Source organism: Brassica oleracea, chromosome C2 (assembly GCF_000695525.1).
Source record: "Brassica oleracea var. oleracea cultivar TO1000 chromosome C2, BOL, whole genome shotgun sequence".
In the NCBI taxonomy this organism is placed as follows: domain Eukaryota; kingdom Viridiplantae; phylum Streptophyta; class Magnoliopsida; order Brassicales; family Brassicaceae; genus Brassica; species Brassica oleracea.
Genome location: NC_027749.1, coordinates 6,613,134 through 6,638,339, shown reverse-complemented (window position 1 = coordinate 6,638,339; position 25,206 = coordinate 6,613,134). Strand labels below are relative to the sequence as shown.

Below are 25,206 nucleotides of genomic sequence, written 5' to 3'. Positions count from 1 at the left end.
GAAATTTAAATAAGAGTAGAATTTAATACCCGTAGGAAGCAAATAACACTAGTATAAGAGAGAGAGTTTATTATAAGAAAGAAGAAGAAGATGTAATGGTTCTTTGATTATAAACTCTTGTTCTTGTTTATGGTGTACAAAAGAGTGAGATGAGTGATGGTATTTATAGTGAACAACAATACATAAAATAACAAAGATAGTGCTTAATTTGGTAAATGAGTGGGTGATCATAGTGTTTGATGAGTAGATGATCATAGTGCTTGAGTTGGTAAAGGAGTGGATGATCATAGTGCTTGAGTTTGGTAAAGAAGTGGATGATCATTTCAATGCTTAATTTGTAACAATTTTTTATTTTTTTATTAGGTGAAAAGTGAGCTTCCAAGTACTTTTAGAGCCTTCCGTTTCCAGCAGCATAGATGGTCTTGTGGACCTGCAAATCTGTTTAGGAAAATGGTTATGGAGATCATCAGAAACAAGGTAATTAAAAAAAGTAACTGTTTTGTTCTGATAAACTCATTCTTTAACCTAACTGTCACTGACCTGGTGCAGAAAGTTAGATTCTGGAAGAAAGTGTATGTGATCTACAGCTTCTTCTTTGTGAGGAAAGTCATTGCACATTGGGTCACATTTTGTTTCTACTGCGTTGTTCTTCCTCTCACCATTCTTGTCCCTGAAGTTAAAGTTCCAATTTGGGGTTCCGTTTACATCCCTTCCATCATCACTGTCCTTAACTCTGTCGGTACTCCCAGGTGAATTGTGTTTCTTGTACCTTACGTCACTATCTAGGGTTCTTTGCTTGATTAGGTTACTTGTATGTCAAGTAGCTACCTTTCTTCCTTAAACTGAGTCTTTTTTTTTTCAAAAAGGTCGATTCATCTGCTGTTCTATTGGATTCTATTTGAGAATGTGATGTCGCTGCACCGGACAAAGGCCACTCTCATTGGTCTGTTTGAGGCAGGTAGAGCTAACGAATGGGTCGTGACTGCTAAGCTTGGAAGCGGTCAAAGCGCTAAAAGGAATACAAAAGGGCTTAAAAAGTTCCCTAGAATCTTCAAGTTGCCTGATCGGTATAAATACTTGTATACCTTTAATGTCTTATTAGCAAACTATATATATAGACACTTGATGGTTATGATTTAATGTGTCACAGATTGAATACATTGGAGCTAGGATTCGCGGCGTTCTTGTTCGTGTGTGGATGCTATGACTATGTGCATGGGAAGAACAATTACTTCATCTACTTGTTTCTTCAGACAATGTCCTTCTTCATCAGTGGGCTTGGCTGGATCGGGACATATGTCCCGAGTTAGTAGTTATAGACGTATGGTAACAAAGTAGGAAGAAAAGGAAGACTTTTATCAAAAAGAAGAAGGAAAGAGGCTCGAAGGGTTCTTTTGATTTAATTTTATTTTTCTGCCTTTTTGTTATTAATATTTACCTTTTGTGATTCAGTAATTGTGAGTTTTCAGATTTTTTACTTTTTCTGTGGGTTTTTTTTTTCTTATTTTTCTTAAAGTGTTTCTCGATTTTTATTCTTATGATTTAAATTTTAAGATTCCATTTGAGTTCTTGTCCAAAAAAAAAAATCTATTTGAGTTATTCGATTGGTTTAGGGGTAATTAGTCATCATCTGCGTTTACACATTGAGGTGTGTTTGTTTGTTTGCAGTATAGGCGATCCTTTGTTACTAATTCAGTAATTCTAACGCATAGGTCAATGATTTTGAAAATGTGAGAAGAATTGATTGAGAGGTAAACCATTGGGACTATGATTTCATTTCCGCCAACAAATAGATAAAATTTGTTAATTTTGTCAACTATTTTCTACAAACTAGCCAAAGTTACAAAAAAAAGAGTATTTTCTACAAATACACATTAATTCGAAGTAAGAAAAGTAATGCTGCTTATCCTAAAATAACTTTTAACTATTTTGTTTTTGTTATAATCCTAGGTGCTATTCAATTTCAAAATTGTTTCTCGTAAGTTCAAAAGATGCAGCAACCTAACCAAAAGATCGGTCGCATAAACACCCAACAAAGGTTTACCATGACAAATATAAAAATATATATGTTAAATTGTTAATCAGTTTTTTTGGGGCTTGGTGTATACCTATATCTGTTTTGGGTTCGATTTCCCATGAAAACTAAGTTATCATCACTTGGCCAGTCTAGATTTGGATTTCGGTCCAAATGGTTTACATGGTGGATCGTAACAGATGATCAGTTCACCTCTTGACATTAGTCGGAAGGTATTCCAAACTCGGATTATGCAGTGTGGTAGCCAGTCTATTCTGTAACATTAAGTGTGTTCTTCCCGAGGCCGACCGGATCAACCGATAGAGTTTATCAAAAAAAATTGTTAATCAGCAATAAATTAGAGAATATTAGTTCAGCAACTTTTGAGGCGTGAGTTTGGACAATCGTACTTACTTTATATATTTGTGTTTACAAATTGTCTGATTCTCCTGACAATTTCTCAGAATTTCAAATCTTTAACCTATCAAAAATATATAAGAACAATTTGGAGCAAAATTTAAATTCAGTCGATTTGGAATTTGAATTCTGGAAAAAAAAACTAAGTAATCCTTTGATTAGTCAGATGAAATGAAACTATGTTTTAGGTCTCATTTAAAAAATATTGGCTCTAACCGGTAACCACTAAAAGAATATAAGGAATATGAAGGAAATGAACAAAGAGGAATAAAACAAGAGGAAAATATATTTTTCTCCTAATTTGATGAGAAATAATTGTAATCTATTATTCTTTAAATTTTGAAGAATGTTAAGGAACTATAGGGAACAAATATTCCTCGTAAATTGTAAGGAATGATAAAGAATTTAAACTATTAAAACTGAAGTACAAATAAATCTTAACCCTAAGTTTTCCTCAATAATTACTATCCATTGCCATTGACCTTATATATAGCAATTTCCATAAAAATTGTTACGAAATTGCCTAATATTTAGCTACCTAATAAATTTAGAAGATATGCAATCCTTCATTTAATTTAAATCAAAATAAAAAATTCAATTTCGCAATCCATAAAAAAACTATAAAATAGATTAAGTTATCAGATTAATTAATTGGTTTATTGAAAATTAAATTAATGAAAATCGTTTAAATTTTTAGATAATAAAAATAACTCAGCTATATTTAATTAATTAGTCTCTTCTAATTTAATTAGTCCAAGAATGTATGTATTTAATTTTAAACGTTTACAAAAGGAAATACCCGTGCTTCCGCACGGATCAAAATCTAGTTTACTATTCATACTCATTTCCTTCATAGCCATTTAGAGCCTAACCTTGATTTCAATTCCCTGGTGAATTATTTGGGCTTTGGTGAAAAATAAGCCCACTGTAAAACATTGAGCCCGGCCCTTCGAAAATCCCACCATTAACCTGAGACTCAAGCTGCCGGCGACTACACGCCTTCGCAATCTTCCCAAATTCGAAACCCTAAAACCACCACTCAGGTGATTTCATGCATACTTAGATTTCAAAGGCCATCTTTGTGAAACTTTTTTCGGGTTCAATTCTCTCGACCGGATCTTATGGAGGAAAAAAGCTTTTCCAAAATACAAAAACGAATGTACGACGAGTATCGTGCACGCTACTTAAGAGCTAGAGAGGATACGATAAGCAAACTGCCCGATCCTTTGTTATGTCAGATCCTGTCCCACCTCCCGACAAAGGATGCTTTCAGGACTAGTGTTCTGTCCCATAGACAAGCTCCTAGCTTTCTCTAGAGAAGAGAACTCAGTCTTGTACAAGGTCAAGCTAAGCCTTCAGAAAGAAGATGAGAACGATCAGTATTGCGTCACACGGTGGATAGATTCTGTGGCTAACACTAAACTCAACCATCTTGATGTGGAGTGTATTCTTGTGAACCGTAAGTTTCTAGAGGTGGTCCCACAAAGCCTTTATATAGAATGTGACACTCTGGTTTACCTAAAGACATGATTATTGGTGGGACTAATTTCTATGTCATTAGATTAGTTTAATATTATTTTGATGTTAAGAGAAAAAATTAAGGACAATGCTAAAAGTTAGGATTATTGGTAAGACTTTTAGATATCTCTTAGTAAATAAATTATATATTTTTAATAAGTAATGACATTTAAAAGATAAAATTAAAATAAACATTTAACATTAAAATATAAAACATGAGAAAATTACAAACTTGGAAAAAAAAACAAGGAAAAAAATTACAAACATTAAAAAAAAAAGCAAACAAACATTTTATTGAATTCATAGAAACTTAAACATTGTAGATATTCGGGAAATGTCCAAATTTAGCTCATATATTTTTAATCAAATCTTCTTTTAATTGTTGATGGCCTTCTGTATCCCGAACTTCTGCTCGACGTCCCATTGTAGTACCGAGATTTGTAGTCCGTTTGACTACAAAAGTGGGATCCACATCTTCTCCTTGTTGAAATTCTGAAACGTTAGTGTAGGAATCTCGTTCATCTTCGACAATCATATTATGGAGTATGATACATGCTCTCATAATATTTCCTATTTTGTTTTTATCCCATAAATTAGATGGATTTCTAACAACCGCGAATCTAGCTTGCAGGACTCCGAAGGCACGTTCAACATCTTTTCGCACGGCTTCTTGGTTTTTAGCAAATAAACAATGTTTTGGACCTTGTGGGAGTCGGATAGATTGAATAAAAGTAGCCCATTTCGGATAAATACCATCGGCGAGATAGTAATCCAAATGGTACTCCCTTCCGTTGACATGGAAATTGAATTCCGGAGCGTTTCCGTTAATTATTTCATCAAAAACAGGTGATCGATCAAGAATATTAAGATCGTTCATAGTACCTGGAGCTCCAAAAAACACGTGTCATATCCAGAGGTCGTATGAAGCTAACGCTTCCAACACAATTGTGGGTTTTCCAGTTCCTCGTGAATACATTCCTTTCCAAGCGGCTGGGCAATTCTTCCACTCCCAATGCATACAGTCGATGCTTCCAACCATTCCTGGAAATCCACGTTGTTCTCCAATATATAGTAGTTTTTGCAGATCCTCCGGGGTTGGACGTCTTAGGTATTGATCGCCAAACAAGTGGATTATTCCGGCGGTAAAATGGTGCAAACATTTTCTAGCTGTTGTTTCACCTAGTCGGACATATTCGTCAACGGTATCAGCCCCACCACCATACGCCAATTGACGAATTGTTGCGGTACATTTTTGGAGCAGAGATAGGCTAGACCGTCCGGCTGCATCTTCTCTTGGTTGAAAATACTCAAATTCTTGGGAGAGACAATGCACAATACCCAAGAACAATGTCTTGTTTATTCGAAACCGTCTCTGGAATATATTGTGCGGGAATGTTGGAGTTTCGCTAAAATAATCATTCCAAAGCTTCTTATTGTGACCGTCTTCTCAGTTTCTCTCAATAAAAATACGTTTTTTTTTGCTCTTTTGGTTCGAGAATAATATCTGGGATTTCTAAGAATTCTTCAAACATAGATTCTAATTCAGCATCATCATCTTTGTGGTAGTGATAATGGGAAGATGATGCCATTGTGAAAGAAAAAAAAACGGATTTGAATGAGATAAGTAGAGAGGAGAACCGCCGAGAGTCGAGAGAGCACCGTCGAGATATCAGGAGAACCCTCGAGAGAACCGCCGAGAGTCGAGAGAGCACCGCCGAGAGTCGAGAGAGCACCGTCGAGAGAACCGTCGCGAGAGCACCGTCGAGAGAACCGTCGCGAGAGCACCGTCGAGATATCGAGATTTCGAGATAGAAGAGAGAACCGAGAGATCAGGAGAGAAGAGGAGAGATCGAGAGAGAAGAGAGATCGAGAGAGAAGAGAGATCGGACGAGGAAAGTGTTTCTCGTTCCCAAATCGATTTTGCCCTACCCTTTTTTTTCGGCCATTCGCGACACGACACGTGTCTCCTTAGGACGCCACCGAAAAACTCTTAACTAAGGCCGTCCTAGTTTTAATTGCATTTTTTCATTTAATTAAAATCCGATTAATGCTAAGATATCTCCTTTGGGACGCGGAAAATCATGGCCTAAGACTCCATCGTGTCTCCTTCGGTGAGTTATAGTCTGTGTCATTGCCTTGTCTCAAGACAATGCGTTTAGAACACAATGTCTACGCCAGCGATGCGAGTCTGGAGTTACTTATCTCGTCTCCACCTGTTCTTGAAGATTTGAGCATTGTTAGAATGGTTCCGGATAACGTGAAGGTTCTGCGTGTGAGATCTCAGACGTTTTTTTTTTTTTTTTTTTTTTTTTTTTTTTTTGTTAACAAGCTTTCATGTGGATTATTTGTATGGTGAAGGTGATGGCTTCGTTGATGTGTTTGAGAGAGAAGGCTCGGGGGTTTTCATTGATGCGCCTAGACTCAAGTACTTGAAGTTCGAAGATGATCTATCGGACGTTAAAGTCATTACCAATTCAATGTCCTTGGAGAAAATCAATGTTGCTTTTGTCTTTGGTGAGAATGATTTTGCCCATGTTATCGACTTGCCAAAGCGCAATATGGTCAGTAATTTTTTTAACAGCATTTCAGGAGTTAAGGAAATGAAGATCTTTTTGTATACTATGGAGGTATTGCAATTTCATATTACATATATAGATTTTTTTGGATGAAGCTATTTTCTCACTTTTTGTTTCTTTTTTTTTGTTGAGCAATTTCTTGACTATAACTGGGTATGCGAGTCATACGACCCGTTGCCTCAGTTTTGCAACGTTTCCACCTTAAAAGTGACGTTTTCTGTATTAAATCTGGATATGATGATGTCAACCCTTCTTGAGAGCTTTCCGAATCTTAATTCACTCGTCTTAAAGCTGGTGATTAACTAACCCTTTGCACAACCCTTAAGAGGAACGTGTTATATTATATTCTTTTTTTTCTGATAATATGTTGTGTTTAATTTGGTTTGTAGGATGATCCTTCGAGCGAGAAAGCAGCGAATGTAAGACTCTCATCCGTACATCCGTGTTTGCTGTCATCACTAGAGTTTGTGAAGATAAAGCGTTTCAACGGAGGGCCCGTTGACATGGAAGTAGCTAGGTACTTTTTAGAGAAGTCACAAGTTCTCAAGAAACTTGTTCTGGATTTTAAATGTTCAGCATTTGAACAAGGGTTTTACATGTTGAGGGATCTCATTGCGTTGCCCAGGAGATCTAGCTCGTCTCAAATCCTACTTTGTTGATGGCTAGAAAGGTTTATGATCATTGATCAGACGGAGTGTATAGCATTTCATGTTGGTTTGTTAGACTAAATTTGGATTTTGATTTATCCTTTTTTGGTTGGATTCTATTATGATGTCTTTGTGTGTGGATGATGATTGAGAATTCTATAACTATAAGGCTAATTTTGGTCTTCTCTTAAGCCATTTATGCATGCTCTTGAGCTTAAGGGACATAACTTTGAATGGTACAAATTTGAAGGTAATATGCATATGTGATATGTCAGTCATGTCAATGTAGTAAATGAACAATTTGCATGTCTCTTTGGATGAAAAGATATTATCTAAAAGTGAACATCAAAGAATAAACCCTAAAGGTAAATGAACAATTTCATGTCAATGTAGTAATGAACAATTCGAAAGTGAACCTTAACCCTATATCTTAACCCTATATCTAAAGGATAAATCCTAATGAATAAAAACCTTAAACTCTAAATCTAAATGATAAATCTAAACCCAAATTCATATGATAAACACTAAATCCAAATGATAAACACTAAACTCTAAACCCAAAGATTAAATATTCTCCAAAAGATATATTTTAACCCCAAATCCAAAGGATAAACACTAAACCATAAAGCCAAAGCATAAACACAAAGATAAATCCTACTACACAGAGGGTTAACACTGTATATAAGGAGAAACTTTAAACACCAAATTGTAAAGTCTAATATCCTAGAGTAATGTAAATCTTAAATAATAAATCACGATAATCGTAGATACAAGAAATAATATCTAACTTCGTGATTTAGAGAATTTTTGAATGAAAATGACAAAACAAAACAAAACTTTCAAAAATTGTGGTGGTGAATAATGGAGTGATGTTGAATGATTGTGGAGTAAATTTTTTATTTTGTGTAGATTCATCGTGTAAATGAAGAAGAATGAGATGAAAATATTAGAAAATAAGATGAATATATAGAGAGAGAAAGTAAAATAATAATTTTTAGGCCTTACATGTTAGTCGTGTATATAAGTCATCTTATATATTAAAATAGAACCTCATTTCGATTTTTTTAGTTGAACCATCTCCTAAAAAAGAGTCACATTTAATTTCTCTATTATTTATTTATTAATGTTACCTAAATGCTCTTATACATTATCACTACAAAAATAGTGTATTGTGTGTTTCACTACATAAAAAATAAACTAACTATAGAATCTCAATTTCTATGACCATTAATGATAACTATTTTCAATGTTACTATACATGTTGTTTTTCTTATAAACTTGCTATGAATCAAATTTCATGTGTCTTTGGTATTACGGGTGATTGGTGATTCCATTCTAAACTGTGTTCTTTCTTTGAACAAACTTCTATGAACTTAAACAATCATACTCAATACTCAAGAAAACAATAAATTTGCTAAAAGTGTTTTTTTTTCTTCTTATGAATTTCTATGAACATGAATAACCATACTCCAGAACACAGCAAACTCGCTAGAAGTGTTTTTTTCTACATAAACTTTACTCGAGTCATATTTCATTTTAAAATAGATTATTTCAAATGTGGCAGTGTTAACAACGAATAAACTTTTTATGTTGTTAGTCTTAAACATGAACACTGCTCTTTTTGTAAATAAGATTATTACTTTATAAACCAAACACAGTTTACTCTTGGAGAAGATGAAGTGGTGCACTATTGACGTAAATATTAAAATCAGATATAAAATATCCTATAATTTAATATAACATATTACCAAATCTGTTCAAATCTACCGCAAATATCGTTAAACGTATATTTCCTAAAATTTTGTTAAATTACAACATATATATATCATGATTTATTTTATTAATATATGGGAATATTCTTTTTAACTATAACAAGTTAACAACTGTTGAATATTATTTACAAATTGAGCTAAATACATGAACATGATCGTAAAATATCTTTTTAATAAATTGAATCCAAATACGAATATACTTTTTACATATATGCAAATAATAGTCTACTATTTATTAGTCATATGTATTCAAAATCCGGCTACCTATAAACCAAGAATATCAAAAATTGGTCTTTACTCTTTAGTTATTTGTGTACCGCAGTGTTTTTAAAACCGGACCGGAAGCTGAACCGGAAATATTTTGGGTCACGGTTCAATATGGTTTGACCGGGTCAAACCTGGTTCAATAATATGGTTTAATATTTTTTTAGTATGTAAATATAAAAGTAATATTAGTAAACATGATGCATAGTTAAAATATAAATCAATTTTGAACATAAAATATTATAAATATAAATTAGTTTCTTGTTTATATGGGTGGTTTATAGATTTTCGATAGTTTTAGTGGTTTTTATTGGTTTAATAACTTTGAAATATAATCCGGCTATGTGGCCGGTTCATGGTCGAACCAATTACTAGACCAACCCGGCTATATAACCGGTTCACGGTCGAACCCGATCCAACCATCGGGTCGGTCTGGTTTTAAAAACACTGGTGTACCGGTTTGCACTCCATTTAGTAAATATTCACATGTTATTATGAATACAGAGACACATTCAGTAAATAATACATGAAATTAAATGAGTTTTGAGAACATATATATTTATTGAACTATTTAAATATATCATACAAATGATCTAATATATCAAAACTGCAATACAAATGAACCAATTATGCATAAATCACATGTTTTTATTCAAAGGAAAACCACAACTAAATATTTTAAAAACCACCAAGATCAATCATCTCTTAATTTTGAAATATATATATATACACACGTGATGATCCTATCATTTAAAATGATCACATAAATTTTAGTTCTCAATTTTTTAAACAAAAAAATATCCACAAAGATTGCATTCTAAAAACACAAAGATATAGCAAATCTTAAGCTGTGAAAATGAAGTTTTTATTAGAATATATGTATTAATAATAAACATATTAAATGGTATGCTTTAAACAAATACACATTAAAAGGTTTTTAAAAATATTATCTTTCTACAAATAACTTATCAAAAATGCTACTCCCTCTGTTTATTAAAAAGTGTCATTTTGACATTTTTCACACATACATTAAGAAAGTGATTAAAATGTATTTAAGTTGTTACTAATTACACATATTTGACCAATAGTATTTGAGATAAATATAATTATTTATAAAATCATTGCAGTTTTTAATTAATTTTAAATTTAAAGTAAGTATAATTTATATTAGAATTCTAAAGTGACATTTTTGTGTAACAAAAGAATGTTAGAATGACACTTATTATGAAATAGAAGGAATAATTTCGTTTTATATATATATCAAAATCTGGTATCATACAATAATACGATTTACAAACAATTAGAAAATAATAACAACCATAAATATTGAAATATAAAAATTGAAAAGAACAACCGCACGGTTATGCGGATCGACATCTAGTTTTAGTTTTAATACGTTAAGTTGTAAAAAATTTTCTTCTTAATTAAAAAAAAAAAATAGAAAATACAAAACATTTTGAGCCCGGCCCTTCGAAAATCACACCTCCATAAAACCTGAGAGCTGAAGCGGCCGGCGACTACACCTACCCATCTTCCGAAGTTCAAAACCGTAAACCAGTGAGGTGATTTCAACATTACCGCTCCCATTCTTCGCATTTCTTGATTCTGTATGCATACTTAGATTTCAAGGTTTATCTCTGTTCAGTTTTCTCGACCGGATGTTATGGAGGAACGCTTTTCGAAACAACAACGAATGTACGACGAAAGTTACATAAGGGCTAAAGAAGATATGATAAGCAAACTGCCCGATTCTTTGTTATGTCAGATACTGTCCTACCTCCCGACAAAGGATACTGTCGGAACTAGTGTTCTGTCCCATAGGTGGAAAAGCGTTTGGCTTTTGGTTCCTAACTTGGATTTGTCCTCTTCTGAGTTCCCAGACTACAATGCCTTTGTTAGTTTTATGGACAGGCTCCTAGCTTTCTCTAGAGAAGAGAACTCACTCTTGTACAAGCTCAAGCTCAGTATTCAGAAAGAAGATGAGAAGGATCAGTCTTGCGTCACACGGTGGATAGATTCTGTAGCTAACCCTAAACTCAAGCATCTTGACATTGAATGTACTCTTGCGAACCGTAAGTTTCTAGAAGTAATTCCCCAAAGCCTTTATGTATGTGACACGTTGGTGTCTCTAAGACTCCATCGTGTCTCCTTGGGGGAGTTAGAGTCAGTCTCTTTGCCTTCTCTCAAGACCATGCGTTTAGAACACAACGTCTACGCCAGCGACGCGAGTCTGGAGTTACTCATCTCGTCTCCCCCTGCTCTCGAGGACTTGAGCGTTGTTAGAATGGTGCCGGATAACGTGAAGGTTCTGCGTGTGAGGTCTCAGTCGTTAACGAGCTTCCACGTAGACTATTTGCTTGGTGAAGGCGATGACTATGTTGATGCTTTGGTGAGAGGAGAGGGCTCAGGGGTTTTGATCGATGCGCCTAGACTCAAGTACTTGAAGTTCGATGATGATCTGTCTGACAGTAAAATCATTACCACCAATACAGTGTCCTTGGATAAAGTCAACGTTGCCTTCGTCTTTGGTGAGCATGATTTTATCGATGTTGTCGACTTGCCAAAGCGAAACATTGTCCGTGGTTTCTTTAACAGCATTTCAGGAGTTAAGGAGATGAAGATCTCTTCCCATACTATTGAGGTAATGTATATACAACATAATATATTGGTTTTTTGGATGTAGCTAGTGTTTGTTCTTTACTTGCTTTTTTTTTAGTTTCTTGATTATAACAGGGAATACGAGTTATACGACCCGTTGCCTCAGTTTTGCAACGTTTCCACTTTAAAAGTGGCGTTTTACGTGTCGAATCTGGATATGATGCTGCCAACCCTTCTTGAGAGCTTTCCAAATCTAAAATCACTCGTCTTAAAGCTGGTGATTAACTAACTCTTTTGCACAACCCTCGCTATTTAACGAACGTGTTATCAATGTTTTGTGTGTTTGTTTTAATAGGATTATTATGATCCTTCGAGGGAGGAGGAAGCAGAGGATATAAGACTCTCATCTGTAGTACCTCCGTGTTTGATGTCATCACTGGAGTCTGTAAAGATAAAGCGTTTCAACAGAGGGCCTGTTAACATGGAGGTAGCTAGGTACTTTTTGGAGAACTCACTGGTCCTCAAGAAACTTGTTCTGGATTTTAGATGTTCGGTGGTTGAAGAAGGGTTTTACATGTTGAGGGATCTCCTTGCGTTGCCCAGGAGATCTAGCTCGTGTCAAGTCCTACTTTGTTAGACGGCTAGAAAGGTGCAGTAGCATTTACTGTTGGTTTGTTAGACTGAATTTGGATTTTGATTATCTTTTTTTTTGGTTGAATTCTATTATGATGTCTTTTGTGTGTGGATGATTGATTGAGAGTTCTATAACTATAAGGCTAAGTTTGGTCTTTCTCTTGCCATTTCTGTGCTCTCTCGAGCGTAAGGGAGATAACTATGAGTGGAACAAATTTGACGGTATATGCATATGTCAATGTAGTAAATGAACAATTGCATGTCTCTTTGGATGAAAAGATAAACTACGTATATTCCGAAAAAGTTCATAGATTTTACTAAGGAAGTGAAGTCATACTTGAACAAGGTCAAACTAAGTATTCACCCATAGAATATACTCTGTGGCTACTAGTAAACTTGAGCATCTTGAGTATTGAGTGTGGTCCGGTCCTGTGAATCTTGAGTGTTTGGTGGTGATTCCCATGTGATGCATCTCCTATGGTTGTTTAAGCTCCCACTACACACCAAGACTGTTGTCAGATGTATAGACTAGGCCCAGTAGTTTTTATGTGTGCATTCTGAGTCATTAAACAGTCTCCTAGTTGTTCGCAATTTGAGTTCATTTGCCAAGGTAGACATTGATGTCAGTCTGAATGAGCGAAGAATCATTCATCTTCATGGGACTCTTGAGAGAAAGACTTTTCACACTATGATGAGACAAGGCAAGATGATTGCATTCCGAGTTTCCATTCTCAAAATTCCATAAGGTTAAAAGTTGCAATAACATAAAAAAGCAATTCCCACAAGGAAAATAAAATCTTAGGATAAACATAAAAGTAAAACCGATCTCTTTCATCTCAGCTCACAGAGCATCTAATAAAAAACCAAAACATCTCACTTCACTTAGGCTCTGCTGCCCTTTCCCTTCCCCTTGTTGCCCTTGTTGTTAGAACCAAATTGCTTGCCGGAGTTGTTGAATGGCTTCTTGTTACCACCAGATCCGGATGATTGACCTCCAGATTTGGGGCTCTGGTTAGCATTCATAGGACTCTTTCCTCCCTTTTTAGCTGGGTGTGGTGTAGCTGTGTGCCCTCCCTTCTTCTTCTCCTCTGCAACAAACACACACACATTCAGTTTCTCTACTTCCAATACAATGACTAATGTGAAGCATCTAATGATTAGTTCACAATCATTCACCTGATTTCTGAGGGGTAGCTGCTACTGCGGGTTTAGCCTTCTTAGCAGGGACAGGTGTTGCAGATTCAATCGGCCTCTTCTTGTTGCTTGTCTCAGGCTAACAACAATAAAAAGTGCAAGGTGAGAAAAATGAATCCGGTAAAGTGCAAGAGCAAACAGAACAAATGCAAAACAAGCAAATGTATATTACCTTCTTAGGGGTATCCTCTTCCTCCTCCTCAGAATCATCTTCCTCATCCTCAGAATCATCCTCATCAACATCCATCTACACAAATCACCACCACAGAAAACATTAGCCACTATATATAACATCAAAGCAGTAAAACAAATCATCTGAAAAGATACAAACACTCACCCCTTTCTCAGAGTCAGATCCATCATCTTCAGAATCATCCTCCTCGTCAGACTCATCATCATCCTCGTCTGATTCAGGCTTCACTACAGCAGGCTTAGCCTTAGCCGCAGCCTTTGGCTTTGAGTCAACAGTAACAACACTCGAAGTAGGTGTTGCTCCGTTTGTAGTGACAGTTGAAGTAGCAGGAACCTCAACTTCCTCCTCTTCCTCTTCCGAGTCACAAGGGAAATCCTCCTCTTCGTCGATGTTGGGAGACTTGTAGCCGATGAAGTGGACGCTTCCTTTGGACGAGTGTGAGAGCTCAAACTCCTTCTCAAAGACCAGATCAAAGCTGATCTGGGGGATGGTGTCTTGAACAAGTGTTCCAATCACAAGCTTCTTCCCGTCAACGGTCACGTACAAGACGGCGGTTTCACCCTTCTTCCCTTTATCAAGAGATGCCTACACATATTTTAAACAAAGAAAATTTAAGATAACTGTATAAAAAATTTCAATGAAACTATCAGAACCTCTCTGTTCATGTGTGGTATTTAGAAGCAAACCTGTGAAAGGTGGATGAGACAGTCTTCATCAGGTTTCACTTTAAGTGGCTTCCCTGCCCTAACCTCAACTCCTGTTTAACATATCCATTAATACAATCAACATGAGTCAGTTTCAGACATCAACGACTACTCGTTACTAAGTTAACATCTAAACAAACTCAAGTAAGCATGTAATAAACAGGACATAAACTTCAATAGGACAAGCTCATAGCAGAATAAACTAGGCTAAACTCGAAAACACATGGTTCAACAGGTTTTAACCAAAACATAAACTCAGCTAAAAGACCAATACAAAGCACGAGGTCTGAGATAATAGACGACTAGGTAGGAAGTATCTTACCCCAGAATTCCATTTTGATGATGAAGGAGGAAGAGAGATTCGAGAGAGGGAGGCGAAGGAGTTTTAGGGCTGCGTGAGAATGTTGTAGAAGAGGGAGAGGTTTAGGGGCAATTTATAAGAGAGAGAGGTTTTACAAGTGCCTCTTTTTAGGGTTTTTGCCGAGTCGGTGCGGCGCCGTTTTAGGTCAAGCGTAACGCTCGAATAATTGAAATATTGCGTAATTAAAAAAAAATCGCGTCCTCGGAGAAATTTTACATTTTAGATTGTTTATTGAATGAATTAGCCCAAAATCATATAAAAAGTAGCAAATTAGGCAAATGCATATGACACAAAAGTTGTGGGGATCCAACATAGAGAAAATGTCAAAACTGACCTTATGTCTATAAAAAAGAGACGACGACAAAACCGGTGATAATAAGTTATAAGCTAAATGAAATAAAAGGTAATTAGGAGAAAATCAATTGATCTCTCTCTCTTTTTTTCCTCTATTATTTTTCAGAAAGAGGAAATTGCGTTATTTCTCATGCTTGATCAATCTAGTGAGGTTTTCACCCAGTATATCAGGTTTGTCTTCGGTAATGTCTTGTCTTGTCTGGTTTTGTTTTTTTTTTTTTTTTTTTTTTTTTAGTCTCTCTCAATCAACCTCGCTTCTCTTTTAGAAAGGTTTCAATCGGATCAAAGTCTTAGAACGATTTGTTTCATCGTGCCCTCTCTGTTAGGGTTCAATCATCTTCAAGCTTTTGATTTGCATGCAAGGATTTGAGACTTTCGTTTGTTTTATTTGTTTGATTCAATTGGTTCTGGGTTTGATGTTCTGAAGTGTTGTTTTTGATTTCGTCTGTGCTGAATCAAGCTATTGTCGAAGCCAGATTCTCTATGTCGCGTTTTCCTGTCTCCGGTATGTTTTCGGTGGAATACCGATTAGACCGTCCGGCAACGGCTTACCTTTGGGTAAATCAAGCAAATTTAGCAAAAAGTTAGCGTGTTTTTTCCCTGATGTGGGGTTTAGGTTAGCAAACAAAAATCTAAGGTAACCAGCTTTAAAAAGTAATAACCGCTAAAAAGATTGTTAAATAGATATTCTAGAATTTTTAGCATGTATATCAGAAGATTATTGCATATGCTAAAAAAGTTATTGACAAACTAAAAGAAACTTTGCACTGGTCCTGTGTTAAAATATTAAATTAGTTAGCAAATATTGGTGTCGAAGATTTGTTAGATATGTTAGCGCGTTAAATAAAGTATTGCAAGCTATACAGTTTAGTGACCGTGTAACACTTTTTTATGCAGGTGTAGCGTCAACTCTCAACTGCTAAAGGGGTTTGTCTATAAAAGGAAGCCAACAAGCAAACTCTCACCATAAAAAGTTGTCTAGTTAACAAAACCAATACTACTCCTTCGTTTCTGTGTATTGATTGTAGACTTTGTAGTTACAGAATCTTGTTTCGTAATATTTTATTAATACAAGTCAGTAACTAAAATATTAGTTTGCTCCATTGTCATTGTGGCCAATTATTTAAGTTAACGTCTTTGAATTGTTTGTAGCCGGCTAAGAATAATACTGGATGAGTATATTTAAAGTTGGCTATGGAGTGTCATCACTACAAAAAGGAAGTTGATAAAGGAGAACAAGGATTCATTATTATATATAGATAAATCAGTACAAAAAGGGACACAAACGTCATTGACTGTCCAAACAAAACATGGTGTCTGCAATCTTTATGAATAGAAGCTAAGTACAGTCGTAGCAATGTAGGTAGTGTGGAGTGTATTGTTGCTAATATTAGTATTTCAAAATCCAAATATAAATTTGGACGATTCTGAAACTAACGAGGATGTATTTCCATGTCTTCTCCACATGTATTATTGGTCCCATCACCCTCAGGATTTCTTCAGCCTCACGATTGTCGGTAACTGGAATCTGAAACATTTACATGAATAGAAATGCTAACATGAGCAAATTAAAATCCAAACAAAACGGGAAACAAACGTCTTTGGCAGTTCAAACAAAACATAGTGTTCAATCTTTATGAATAAAAGCTAAGTACATTCGTAGCAATTTATTATGGAGTGCATTGTTGCTAATATTAGTATGCCAAAATCCAAATATAAATATGGATAATTCTGGAGAAAAAGAGGAAGGCTTACCATGTCTTCTCCACATGTATTGTCGGTCCGTCACCCTCATGGACTTCTTCAGCCTCACGATTGGGTATTGAAACTTGAAACATTTACATGAATAAAAAATTTTAAAAAATAAAAATGAGCAAATAGAAATTAGAGCATACTTGATCCTCGTGTCTTTATCAGATACGTGTTGTGGCAAGATGAACTCATCCATATATTTTATCTTCTCCGCGTGTTGTGGCAAGATGCGAGGATTGTGAGATGTTGGGAGAATGACTGCGCACAACAATGCAAGTAGGGCATACTTGATCCTCGTGTCTTTATCAGATACGGTCTTCTTCTTTAGCATGGTAATTACATAGCTAACCGGGACTTCTGTCATCGACCCGAAAAGCTCTCCCCAATATGGCTTCTCCGATATGTTCTTGCTCTTCTTCTTGGAATGGGGTGGATAACTGCGGCAATTAAGCCCTGAAACTAGAGCGAATTCTCTAAGTGAGAATCTAACCGGTTTGCCAGCAAATGGAAACCGAACTTCGTGCTTCTTCGCCACCTTCAATTGTCGGGATAACAGGAACCGACCAAACCGGCCAGAAAATGAGGGTTTGTCTGCAATTTCGACAAGCTTTCCGAACTGGGTCTCCCTGATAGTCTGAGCTTCATCTGGTTCGAGGGCGTTGAGAATTTTCCGAATGCATGTAGGTTTGTGGTAAGGAGTAACCCTAACGCCGACAGGTTCATCGCCTAGCGCAAACATTCTAGGAGGAAACGGGGGCGGAGAGGGAGGTTCATCGCTTCGATCGATCTGAATTTATTTTTGAATTGAAGTGTAAAACTGAGATCTAATTTATAATGGTTGAATTGAAGTAGAACAATGGATCAACAGAACTTAATATAAAAGGGGATGAAGTGAGAGACTTTTGATATGCGCAACTACGAAACCAATAACCGAGTTTTGATAACTGAAAAAAATCCACTTGTCTGATACAAAAAAGGTAACGTGTTGGATTGGGTAATAAGAAATAAATAATTAAAGAAGTAAATTGTATTACAAAAACAGTAGGTAACCGGTTGATGTGAGTATGAAGTGAGCAAGGTTAGAAATGTAAAACTAACACCTCCTGACATCCTCGATAATGTAAATAGTGCATTTACCTAATTAGCGTATATGTCATGTGTGTACGGTGCAATTTCTCTTGTTTATTTACATATTCAATTGGCAAAAAAAAAAACTTAAATATTTCAGGGATCATTCTCATAAATTAAAGTTTATCTTCGTTATTACAAGAAAACTAGGTGTCTTTCTGCACCATATGCAGTAAAGAAATTTAAAATATTTTTTAACACATAAATATAAATTATATTTTAAAATAAAATTTTATTAATATTGTAATTTTTCTTTTTTCGTATCAACATTTTAATATAAATTTGATTTAATTAAACATAAAAATTATATTTAAGAATATGCATGTATATATTTGAGATTATAATCTTAGATACAATTTTCTATCTTTTTATTTTAATTAAATATATTAAATAAATTTGCAAAAGTTGCATAATTACCAAAAATTAAAATTAAGCAATATTTATAAAATTTGTACATATATAAGAAAATAATGATTTTAGGATTAAATTTTTATAATTTTCTAAAAAATTGTATACATTTTTAAAAATTTTAGTAATAAAATTGTATAATTTAAAATATATAATTAAATTATATTTAAGAATTTATAATGTCATATTTGAATATATTTATTTTAATGATGATTTATGAGTTATTCCCATATTCTAAAAAAAAATTCAAAAATATAAATTTACATTAAATGTAATATATGAGTTATCACCATATTTTAAAAAAATTTACCAAAAATATAAATTAACATTAAATACAATTGTCCATGTCATATTAAGCTATAAGACATGTCATCAATTTCAGTAGTCATGTCATATTTGTTTCGTGAAATTGATTGTAGAAAGGACATGTGGCAAAATAACTTCGCAAATATAGTCGATGAGACTAGGTTAAGATCCACGCAAGGCGCGAAATGAACATTGTATATTTAAATTATTTTTATATATTATATGTTCAATTTTATATTATAAAATAATATATATATATATATATATATATATATATATATTGGATATATAAAAAATCAATAACTATTACTTATATAATTAAATTGCTGTGAATACGTAAATTAATTTTCTTAATCCAAACAATTACCTTTTATATTGTATATAATTGAATTTAAATAATATATACATAGATATATAGATACATAATATATTTTTAATCTTGTGATATGTTAAATACAGTAGCACCTCTATAAAATAATAATGTTGAGACTTTAAAATTTTATTAATTTATAGAGATATTAATTTACAAAAGTTTCCTTTTTAGATTTTTTTCTATTTTTTCTATTTTTATTAATAAAATAAGAAAATATTTTATTTTACCGTATATAAGTTATTTAAATTATATAAAGTTGACTTTCATATTATTTTGTTATCTTATTTGGTGTATGTTTTATGTTGTATAGAATTGTTATGTGGTTTTCGATATAATTTTACTAAATATTATCAAAATATATTAAAATATTAAGAAAAATAGAAATATTTTCATTGTGAATATAAAATCAACAATATAATTTTTAGTATGTACTTATATAAAATATATGTAGAGATAGATTATTAATTTATGATTTTAATGAGACTATATAATTACATGGGAGTTTTAAAAATACTATTATCATATTATTTTATCGATTTGTCATATTTTACACTGGTCCAAGTTGGGACTGGCAAAATTTATTAATTTATAGAGATTATTAATTTATCGAGTATTAATTTATAGAGGTTATATTGTAATGTGTTCTACTCATTTGGTTTTTTTGATAATTTGTATCTTTTTATAATAAAAACTTTAAAATCATTGATAACAAAATGGTCATTGTGCGATGTTTAAAAGTTTTGGTAATTTATAATCCTTAGAAACATTGAAGGCAAATTTTAAAATTTAAATATTAAGTTGTCAGTATTTTTTCAAAGTTTCTACCAAAAAAATGTTTAAAGTAAATTTGAAAACTACAATATTTATGTATTTTAATGGTATATATTTTAATTTAAAAAATATTAATATATATATATACTTAATTTTGATATTTATTAAATGAGACTTCCTAATTATATGATTTTTTAATTATTTTTTGTCATAAAAAAATTAAACCATGGATCGTAAAAAATTTAATGTGAGACTTTAAAAGAAATTTAAAATATAAGATACACATAAAAATCTAAAATTTTATTATATGTTTAATGTGATTTTTTAATTTATTTTAATAACTTGAAACTAAACAAAAATGATAGAGGGTGCATTAATTTGTATTAAATCTTTATTATTTGAAATCATTAAATGTCATATATATTTTAACAACATTTGGAAATTCCGTAATTTTTATTTAAGGAAAGAATTGAAAACGTTAATAATTAATTTATGATTAGTTTAATAAAAAACTTATTATATATTTAGATGAACCAACCAATTTCTCGAAGAATTTTAAGAATCATTGTGGTGATGACACGTGGCTAACTTATAAGTTGTAATATATAGGGGATAAAAGGGAAGAAATCTTATAAGATTTATTTTTAAATAGTTGTGATAAATGTTTTCATTAGACAATAACAAAATTCAAAAAGACCTGTCAAGAGCAAAAAAAAAGTAGAAAAAAACAAGTTGAAAAGCTACAAGAAGAAAGACACTCAAGACAAAACAAGAGTCGCTGCTAACAAATTGAAACACTTTGCTTGAACCTGACGCGACAAAAGAGCGTCCATTGTGGTGATGACACGTGGCTAACTTATAAGTTGTAATATAAGTTGTAATATATAGGGGATAAAAGGGAAGAAATCTTATAAGATTTATTTTTAAATAGTTGTGATAAATGTTTTCATTAGACAATAACAAAATTCAAAAAGACCTGTCAAGAGCAAAAAAAAAGTAGAAAAAAACTCAAAGTTGAAAAGCTACAAGAAGAAAGACACTCAAGACAAAACAAGAGTCGCTGCTAACAAATTGAAACACTTTGCTTGAACCTGACGCGACAAAAGAGCGTCCATGGTGTATTCTAGATCCAACGTTGATCTTGTCTCCAGGAGAATCTGAGGTTTGAGCTGCTATGAGGAGAAGAATTTTTGGCATTGGAAAACGGAAGATGTGACAAAGACAATAATTGAGACAGTGATTTGTGCTTCTGTAGCCTAAGACAATAATCTAGGGTACACGAAGCAAAAGACAACTTCTTGTCCACAGATTTATAACTCCAGTGTCCAGGATCAACATCAACTTTCTCTTCTTTCTAAACTGGGACAACCACATCTTCATCCTCTTCAGTTCAACCTATTTCAGTTTTCTTTTCCATATCCTCTATAGCTCCCTCTAAGCAAATCTCAGCCACATCTAGCTCAAGCTCCTTTTGGTATCATCTCCTTTCTCTCCTCGTTTGCTTTCTTTTTCTCCTCTGTCCATTTCTATAATCTGTCAAGCATTGGCTTCACCGCCTTCTCGATCACATGTACGAATCTTTTGACCAGGTGTTCCGTTTTCACCAGGGAACATAAATATCACCTAACAAGCCCATTTTCAGCAATATAAACACTTTTTCCCTAAGCCAAGTCTTCCTTCATACCTTTAGCCCCAAAAAAAAAAAAACAAAAAGAGAAAAAACAATGAGATAGGAAGAGCTACTGTCTTCTTCACTCTGGTCCTCATGTTGCTGCTGTGACTCGGGTGAGTCGTCGTCGTTATCCATGAATGGTGAAGAGTGTTAGGCACATAAGTTTAACTTTTGATATAAATCCCCCTAGTAGTTATATCCATTATTTTAAAAACGTTTCTTGTACAATGTCCTAAAGATTGGCCATTTTGATTTTGGTTGAATTTTCTATTACTATAGGACTCCAAAAAAAAAACTGTTTTTTTTTTAATGTAATAGGTAACACAAACATTGCAAGACACCATATATGATTGGACTTGGTTGTGATTTTGGTTGAACACATGAAACATGTACATAAATTAGTCAATAAAATAAGCTTGATGATGTAGCTGGTAGATAAACAAAAAGTAGCATCAACAGTAAAACGACCAATATATTAGCTGTGGTTCGTCTGTAAGGGATGCCAAAAGGAAGTAGACGGTGAATCTCACCTGCAACATCAAAATAAAAAATCGACCAATTAATGACAAGTTACTTTGTTAACAAGAAACAAGAGTCATATCAAAGAGCAAAATCATGTGTCAGTGGGAACTACCTATAAACAGAACGACGGTGTTTAATCAAGGAGGGGAAGTAAATATGGTCTAGAAACACTGGACAGCGTTCACAACCATGAAAGTCAGTAAAGCCATAGTATTCGTCTCTATGACTAGCCATCGTCACCTCAAGCTCCTTTCCTCCCATGTAACTTCCATTTAGTTCCAACGCCTTCTCATTGCCTTCACCCTTTCTCAGATCAATGAAAGCAAACCCTAAGGGAACGCGGTTTCTACACTCTATGGGAACATAAACCCTAGTGATCTCTCCACAAGAACCGAAAAAGTTTCTCAATGCATTCTTGATTTCAGCCCTAGGTCGCACATTTTCAAACCCTTTGACGAAAATGGTTTGCTCATTGTTTCCCGTCGCTTCTTCACATCCGAAACAGCAAGAATCTTCCTCTTTTTTCTTTGGGGTTTCTTTCTCCTACAGATAAAAACACATCAGATATATAAACTATGTTAAGCTTAAGCATATCATTTCTCAGCCTATAAAATAACCACAACCAAACACTAGTGAACAAACTTAAATGAAACCTCTGGTAGATCGGCTTTTGTCAATAGAATCTGTTGCAGCGTTTTCACAGCTTCAGACAGCTCTTTGATAGATTTATTCATCTCTTTGATTTCCTGCCATTGGATAATAAAAGTAATAAACAAATCAAACTTACTGGTTATTTGTAAAAGAATGAAACATCACAACAAAAGTCGTAAAATAGAGCCAATGCGATTTAAAAGGACAAAGGTTCAGCTATAAAAACCGCACAAATTAAGTGAATCTGAACTGCTTGTAGCTGTCTTAGTAGGCAGTTTTCATTTTAATAAACAAGTATTTAGAGGAAAGCAAGAACAAGGTTCCACAGAATCTAACCTCAGAATTATCCTTCTGTATCTTCTGCTTCCTCTGATTTGTTTTGCTCTCAGAACAAGGTTGCAACACGCTATTACCTAACAGAGAGTCAGAAAAATGTCAAAAACAACATAGCATTCAAAATCATTCTATATATATATATATAAAATTTCTTGAAACAAATCAAAATGTGAACGATACTTCTGAAAAGCAACGAAATTAGTTTATAGAAATGTTAATTTTAGAATGATAAGCCATAACCATTTTAACCTCCATAAAAGGTTCGAAACTACTATTGCGATAGGATTCTATCATGGTATTAACCTTTTTGACCAAAGAAAGGTTATGCTTAGCAATTGTTACAAGTTCTATTAAATAAACCATATGTGCCCCTCATTATTTGTCATATATAGTTATCATTTAATGCTCTAATGACTCGTGGTTATCAAGAACAAGAACGACAAAGTAAGAATTTATTTTTCACCTGTATTGAAGGAGACAGGCGTTTTGGAAGATTCATTAGCCCTCTTCTTCTTGTTGCGCTGGTGGCCAATGAAATGGACATATCCTCTGTCCAGGGTGTGGGAGAGCTCGAATTCTCTGTCAAAGAGGAGATGATCAAAGTTGATGTGAGGGAAGCTATCTTGAGAGAGGGTTCCAAGGAGGAGTTTCTTGTCATCAACGGTGGCATACAAGAGGCCAAATACTCCATTTTCCGCTTTACCAAGGGAAGCCTATAAACATATAGAGGAATGGCAAAATTGAAGAGACTAGTACAAACTTTAGAATCGGGAACAAGTAATTAAAATTAAAAAAAAAAAAAGAAATTAAAATTAACCTGAGAGATGTGGATGAGACAGTTTTCACCAGGCTTCACTTTGAGAGTCTGGCCAGCCTTAACTTTAGCTCCTGGTTACGTCCCGACAAAGAAAATCAACATCAATCAACGCAGACAAGCTACCAGACACAAACAGAATCGAAAACTAGGGCAAGATGCATACAGCTTTGACTTAAAACGAGCATCAAACACGGAAACTAAAGAGCTTAGAAATATCTATACAGATTGTATCCTTCATACTGACAAAAAAAAAAATAGCAGAGGAACACCAAATATATGAGACAGAGATGAAAATTGATACAAGCAGAGATTAGATCTAGAGAGAATTTTGTCTTTACCCCAAAACTCCATTGTTGGAGTACGAGAGGACGAGAGATTTGAGAGATAAAAAAAAAAAAAAGAGTTTAGGGTTTCTGCCAACTGGGAAAGAGGAAGAAGAGAGTTCGGATTTTGGCTAGCGCATACGGCGCCGTTTTATATTTCTTGTTAAATGGAAATTTGCGTTTTGGAAATCTCAGAATTTAATTTACACATTCTGAGATTTCCAAAACGCAAATACAATACAACAAATGTTCTTTTTTCTTATCACCCAAATAAACTTTCATTACTACTTTAAACGATTGCAGAGATAGTAGCAACATCATACAACCCACCATGTGCAATCCAAAACATAAATTTCAAAAGAGTATAAAGATAGAGACATAAATTTAGACAGGTTTCATATAACTTTATGCAAGATATCAAAATTACCACTTGTAATTTAATATTAAAAGACTTAAACTATATTTCAAAGTCTTCAAATAAAGAGTGATTAGTCGAATTAATTTGTGACGTCGTAGTACTATCCACAACCTTAACTCGCAAACAAATGAGAGTCGCTGCTGTTTTTACAAGCTCTCAACTCAACCCCGATCCCAAATACAATTTCTTACAGAAGATATTTGTGAAAAGAATTTTTTTTTTTTTTCTCTCTCTCACGTTTTTTCTCTTCTTCTTCTCTTTTTCTTCTCTCTGTTTTTCTTGTTTGGGATGAATTTCCCCTTCTCCTTCATGCATGTATTTATAGGAGGGGGATTTGTGAGTTGGTGGTGAGTTGGTGTAACAACCAAACTTACCAACCAAAAAACCAAAAAAAAAAAAAACGTGTTCTTCGCAATCACCAATTTGCATACGTTGATTTTTGACCAACAATCTCCCACTTGAAGACTGATTTCAATCTGTCTTC

At 33.9% G+C, this 25,206-nt stretch overlaps 5 protein-coding genes and 1 pseudogene across 6 annotated transcripts in view; 3 read left to right on the top strand and 3 right to left on the bottom strand.

Moving 5' to 3' along the window:
• LOC106319078 (glucomannan 4-beta-mannosyltransferase 2-like) overlaps nucleotides 1-1,549 on the top strand; it is a 10,238-nt gene extending 8,689 nt beyond the window's left edge. Inside the window, exons 6-9 of the mRNA XM_013757303.1 lie at nucleotides 364-477; nucleotides 550-749; nucleotides 867-1,067; nucleotides 1,151-1,549. Coding sequence (XP_013612757.1) covers nucleotides 364-477; nucleotides 550-749; nucleotides 867-1,067; nucleotides 1,151-1,310 — 675 coding nt within the window. The 3' untranslated portion in view covers nucleotides 1,311-1,549. The remainder of the gene's footprint in view (nucleotides 1-363; nucleotides 478-549; nucleotides 750-866; nucleotides 1,068-1,150) is intronic.
• A 2,003-nt stretch (nucleotides 1,550-3,552) lies between these two features.
• LOC106326580 lies at nucleotides 3,553-7,184 on the top strand (annotated as a pseudogene).
• Nucleotides 7,185-10,871: 3,687 nt separating this feature from the next.
• Nucleotides 10,872-12,532, top strand: LOC106326224 (FBD-associated F-box protein At5g22730-like). The gene is made up of 3 exons (XM_013764247.1): nucleotides 10,872-11,849; nucleotides 11,925-12,083; nucleotides 12,162-12,532. The coding sequence occupies exons 1-3, from the start codon at nucleotides 10,872-10,874 to the stop codon at nucleotides 12,441-12,443; spliced, it is 1,419 nt and encodes a 472-aa protein (XP_013619701.1). The 3' UTR covers nucleotides 12,444-12,532.
• A 659-nt stretch (nucleotides 12,533-13,191) lies between these two features.
• LOC106320951 (histone deacetylase HDT2-like) lies at nucleotides 13,192-14,978 on the bottom strand. Its single transcript, XM_013759291.1, has 6 exons — nucleotides 14,853-14,978; nucleotides 14,513-14,583; nucleotides 13,971-14,411; nucleotides 13,806-13,880; nucleotides 13,616-13,712; nucleotides 13,192-13,527 (listed from the first exon to the last, which is right to left on the bottom strand). Exons 1-6 carry the CDS (start codon nucleotides 14,863-14,865, stop codon nucleotides 13,322-13,324), a joined length of 903 nt encoding a protein of 300 aa, XP_013614745.1. The 5' UTR covers nucleotides 14,866-14,978; the 3' UTR covers nucleotides 13,192-13,321.
• A 1,552-nt stretch (nucleotides 14,979-16,530) lies between these two features.
• On the bottom strand, nucleotides 16,531-17,940 carry LOC106326140. Of its 2 annotated transcripts, none has more exons than XM_013764163.1 (3): nucleotides 17,141-17,940; nucleotides 17,001-17,053; nucleotides 16,531-16,773 (listed from the first exon to the last, which is right to left on the bottom strand). In XM_013764163.1, exons 1-3 carry the CDS (start codon nucleotides 17,734-17,736, stop codon nucleotides 16,751-16,753), a joined length of 672 nt encoding a protein of 223 aa, XP_013619617.1. In that variant the 5' UTR covers nucleotides 17,737-17,940; the 3' UTR covers nucleotides 16,531-16,750. The 2 variants fall into 2 exon arrangements, 1 of the variants encoding a protein (XP_013619617.1); XR_001267154.1 differs by having other exon boundaries at nucleotides 16,532-16,773; nucleotides 17,001-17,073.
• Nucleotides 17,941-22,002: 4,062 nt separating this feature from the next.
• Nucleotides 22,003-24,432, bottom strand: LOC106322853 (histone deacetylase HDT1-like). Its single transcript, XM_013760998.1, has 7 exons — nucleotides 24,320-24,432; nucleotides 23,982-24,052; nucleotides 23,628-23,877; nucleotides 23,165-23,241; nucleotides 22,831-22,923; nucleotides 22,290-22,720; nucleotides 22,003-22,185 (listed from the first exon to the last, which is right to left on the bottom strand). The coding sequence occupies exons 1-7, from the start codon at nucleotides 24,330-24,332 to the stop codon at nucleotides 22,182-22,184; spliced, it is 939 nt and encodes a 312-aa protein (XP_013616452.1). The 5' UTR covers nucleotides 24,333-24,432; the 3' UTR covers nucleotides 22,003-22,181.
• Between the last annotated feature and the right edge of the window lie 774 nt (nucleotides 24,433-25,206).

Bases quoted from the DNA above. Each gene is read 5' to 3' on its own strand.
- LOC106320951 (XM_013759291.1), bottom strand. The intron at 13,881-13,970 runs GTGAGTGTTTGT...TGATTTGTGTAG, and splicing joins GATCTGACTCTGAGAAAGGG to ATGGATGTTGATGAGGATGA. The intron at 13,528-13,615 runs GTGAATGATTGT...TGTTTGTTGCAG, and splicing joins AGCTACCCCTCAGAAATCAG to AGGAGAAGAAGAAGGGAGGG.
- LOC106326224 (XM_013764247.1), top strand. From the start codon at position 10,872: ATGGAGGAACGCTTTTCGAAACAACAACGAATGTACGACGAAAGTTAC. The intron at 11,850-11,924 runs GTAATGTATATA...CTTTTTTTTTAG, and splicing joins TCTCTTCCCATACTATTGAG to TTTCTTGATTATAACAGGGA. The intron at 12,084-12,161 runs GTGATTAACTAA...TTGTTTTAATAG, and splicing joins AATCACTCGTCTTAAAGCTG to GATTATTATGATCCTTCGAG.
- LOC106326140 (XM_013764163.1), bottom strand. From the start codon at position 17,736: ATGTTTGCGCTAGGCGATGAACCTGTCGGCGTTAGGGTTACTCCTTAC. The intron at 17,054-17,140 runs GTATGCTCTAAT...CCCAATCGTGAG, and splicing joins GATAAAGACACGAGGATCAA to GCTGAAGAAGTCCATGAGGG. The intron at 16,774-17,000 runs GTAAGCCTTCCT...TAAATGTTTCAG, and splicing joins ATACATGTGGAGAAGACATG to ATTCCAGTTACCGACAATCG.
- LOC106322853 (XM_013760998.1), bottom strand. The intron at 23,878-23,981 runs GTTAATTTTAAT...ATATGTTTATAG, and splicing joins GTCTCATCCACATCTCTCAG to GCTTCCCTTGGTAAAGCGGA. The intron at 22,721-22,830 runs GTTTCATTTAAG...TTTTATCTGTAG, and splicing joins CAAAAGCCGATCTACCAGAG to GAGAAAGAAACCCCAAAGAA.